Source organism: Amphimedon queenslandica, unplaced genomic scaffold (genome assembly GCF_000090795.2).
Source record: "Amphimedon queenslandica unplaced genomic scaffold, v1.1 AMPQUscaffold_10030, whole genome shotgun sequence".
In the NCBI taxonomy this organism is placed as follows: Eukaryota; Metazoa; Porifera; class Demospongiae; order Haplosclerida; family Niphatidae; genus Amphimedon; species Amphimedon queenslandica.
The window spans coordinates 2,545-4,998 of NW_003549699.1; the positions used below are offsets into that span (position 1 = coordinate 2,545).

The 2,454-nt window shown below is 34.8% G+C and overlaps 1 protein-coding gene across 1 annotated transcript in view; it reads right to left on the reverse strand.

Annotated features, from left to right (window-relative positions):
• Positions 1-2,448, reverse strand: part of LOC100633278 (puromycin-sensitive aminopeptidase-like) — a 4,243-nt gene extending 1,795 nt beyond the window's left edge. The window contains exons 1-11 of the mRNA XM_020006353.1: positions 2,400-2,448; positions 2,091-2,282; positions 1,945-2,041; positions 1,796-1,897; positions 1,705-1,739; positions 1,448-1,621; positions 1,104-1,208; positions 990-1,050; positions 818-927; positions 675-738; positions 400-608 (exon numbers count right to left, since the gene is read on the reverse strand). Of these exons, the coding sequence (XP_019861912.1) occupies positions 400-608; positions 675-738; positions 818-927; positions 990-1,050; positions 1,104-1,208; positions 1,448-1,621; positions 1,705-1,739; positions 1,796-1,897; positions 1,945-2,041; positions 2,091-2,282; positions 2,400-2,402 (1,152 nt within the window). The 5' untranslated portion in view covers positions 2,403-2,448. The remainder of the gene's footprint in view (positions 1-399; positions 609-674; positions 739-817; positions 928-989; positions 1,051-1,103; positions 1,209-1,447; positions 1,622-1,704; positions 1,740-1,795; positions 1,898-1,944; positions 2,042-2,090; positions 2,283-2,399) is intronic.
• Between the last annotated feature and the right edge of the window lie 6 nt (positions 2,449-2,454).

A 2,454-nucleotide genomic window follows, 5' to 3' on the forward strand; every position in this document is an offset into this window, starting at 1 on the left:
TTTTTTATTACATTTTCTGATACATATTGATGTTCTTATGCTGTGTAGAAAGTTTGAGCTGATTCTGACTTCAATTTTTTGAGTTACAGCCATTTTAAGAAAATGCCAAAATTCTGAAAAGTACCCAAGGCTATAGCCCATGGTTTTTTCTGAAAAATGGCTCCGAAATCACCCCCAATTTTTATTACATTTTCTGATACATATTGATGTTCTTATGCTGTGTAGAAAGTTTGAGCTGATTCCGACTTCAATTTTTTGAGTTATGGCCATTTTAAGAAAATGCCAAAATTCTGAAAAGTACCCAAGGCTATAGCCCATGGTTTTTTCTGAAAAATGGCTCCGAAATCACCCCCAATTTTTATTACATTTTCTGATACATATTGATGTTCTTATGCTGTGTAGAAAGTTTGAGCTGATTCCGACTTCAATTTTTTGAGTTACAGCCATTTTTAAGAAAGTAAAATGGTCTGTTACCTTAATCCAGTCAGTTGGTTTGAGTCCCTCAATAGTGACAGTAGCTGATGTCTTATCTAATACAAACTTGTATGCAGTTAGATTTTGAGGTGTTGCTATGGTAACTGGAACCTGCCATAACATGTCTTCAAATCCTACAAGAGAGGAAGGAGGAGGAGGAGAGGAAAAATTGTGTGATTAAAATATTATTTTTGTCAAACCTTTGATATTTCCATCAGCACAGAACTTCTTCTGCGAAATGCTAAGGACACGATTATTGCCCTCCTAATTACCAAAAAGATGATAAAAATCAATAATTTTTTTATTTTGTAATATTCTTGACTTTATTCAATGCCATTCAAACCTGTTTGGCGTCAACTGTCAGTACTGGATATCCCATCTGCTGTGTCCAAGTCTTCATAACTTCCATTACTGGCTTACCACTAGCAGCTGCCAAACAAGTCCAGAGATCAACTAAAGGAGGAAAGGACGAACAATAAAAAGGAGGAGGAGGGACAATAATTTCAAAAGTTAACCTGTCTTAGTGTTCTTGTACTCATATTTAGTCAAATAGGCATTCATTCCTTTACGAAAATCCTAAATAATAAAAATAAAAAAAAAATAATAATAATATACCTATTATTTATTACATCATTTCCAATCCAATTGTGCAACATTCGAATGACGGAGGCTCCTTTGCTGTAGGAAATCGTATCAAATATCTCCTCAACTTCTGATGGTGGGCCAACTATAACCTAAAACCAAACATAAATAAATGAAAAACTCAACTTAAAGTACATGTATGTACATGTTGAACATAAAATAAAAACATGTAGAATTAAAAATATTATTAAAATGGAGGAATATCTTTTAGCGACATTTGACAAAATTTGGCTAAGAATTTTAGTAGTTTTAGTATGCATCAATTTTCCTGGCTTGTGTTTTTGCCCAATTTTTTTTTAATTCATAAAAATCCAATTTCTAAAAATTTCACCTCAATAGGGTGACTGTTGGACAGTGCATCGAGACTCAATGCTTGAGCGTAATCCTGCGCCAGGAACTGCGTCCAAATATCAAACTCAGGATGACAATAATCGACACACAGGTACTCAATCCAAGACGCAAAACCTTCATTGAGCCACAAATCAGTCCACCACTCCATCGTAACCTATGAAGAAATAATAATAAATAATAATAATAATATTAAGATAATATTTTAAGATACTTATGGCCACTAACTAACTAACTCACCAAGTTTCCAAACCACTGATGGGCCAGTTCATGTCCTACATAAAACAAGATAATAAAATGGCGAATGAGGCACCAGAGAGCAGCTGCTTACCAACAACAATAGCCACAATCTGTTTACTGGAGATAGGAGAATCCTCACTAGCGAGTAGGAGTCTTTCTCTATACGTAACTAAACCCCAGTTCTCCATAGCACCTGATAAAAGTATCAAATGAAATGATGGATTTATTATAAGAACTGACCAGCTGCAAAATCAGGGATGGCAATAAGATCAATTTTAGGAAGAGGATAAGGAACATTGAAATACTCCCTGTAAAAGGGCAGAGTCTTTGTAGCAATCTGAAAGAGAGAGTATTAGAGGAAGTAGATAATTCTTTTCTTTTCTTACATTTAGTGCAAATCTTCCTTGCTCTTTCTTCCCCAGTGGAGTATAGACTCTCACTACTACTCCATTGCTGTCCTTATCTTCAATATAATCATACTCTCCTACTATGAACGCTAGTAGATATGTTGACATTATTGGAGTACGATTAAATACAACTGTCTTGTTGTCACCATCTTCCTTTGTCTCTTTGACATCCTAAGATAGAGAGAGAGAGAAAGAGAGAGAGAGAGAAAAGAACACACAAAGATATAACAGGTAATGTATACATACACTCAACCATTAATCATAATGAATCTATAGTTGCTCTCATACCATGTTGGAGAGAGCCACAAGGTTCTTTGGTACAACTAGCGTCACATCAAAAGTT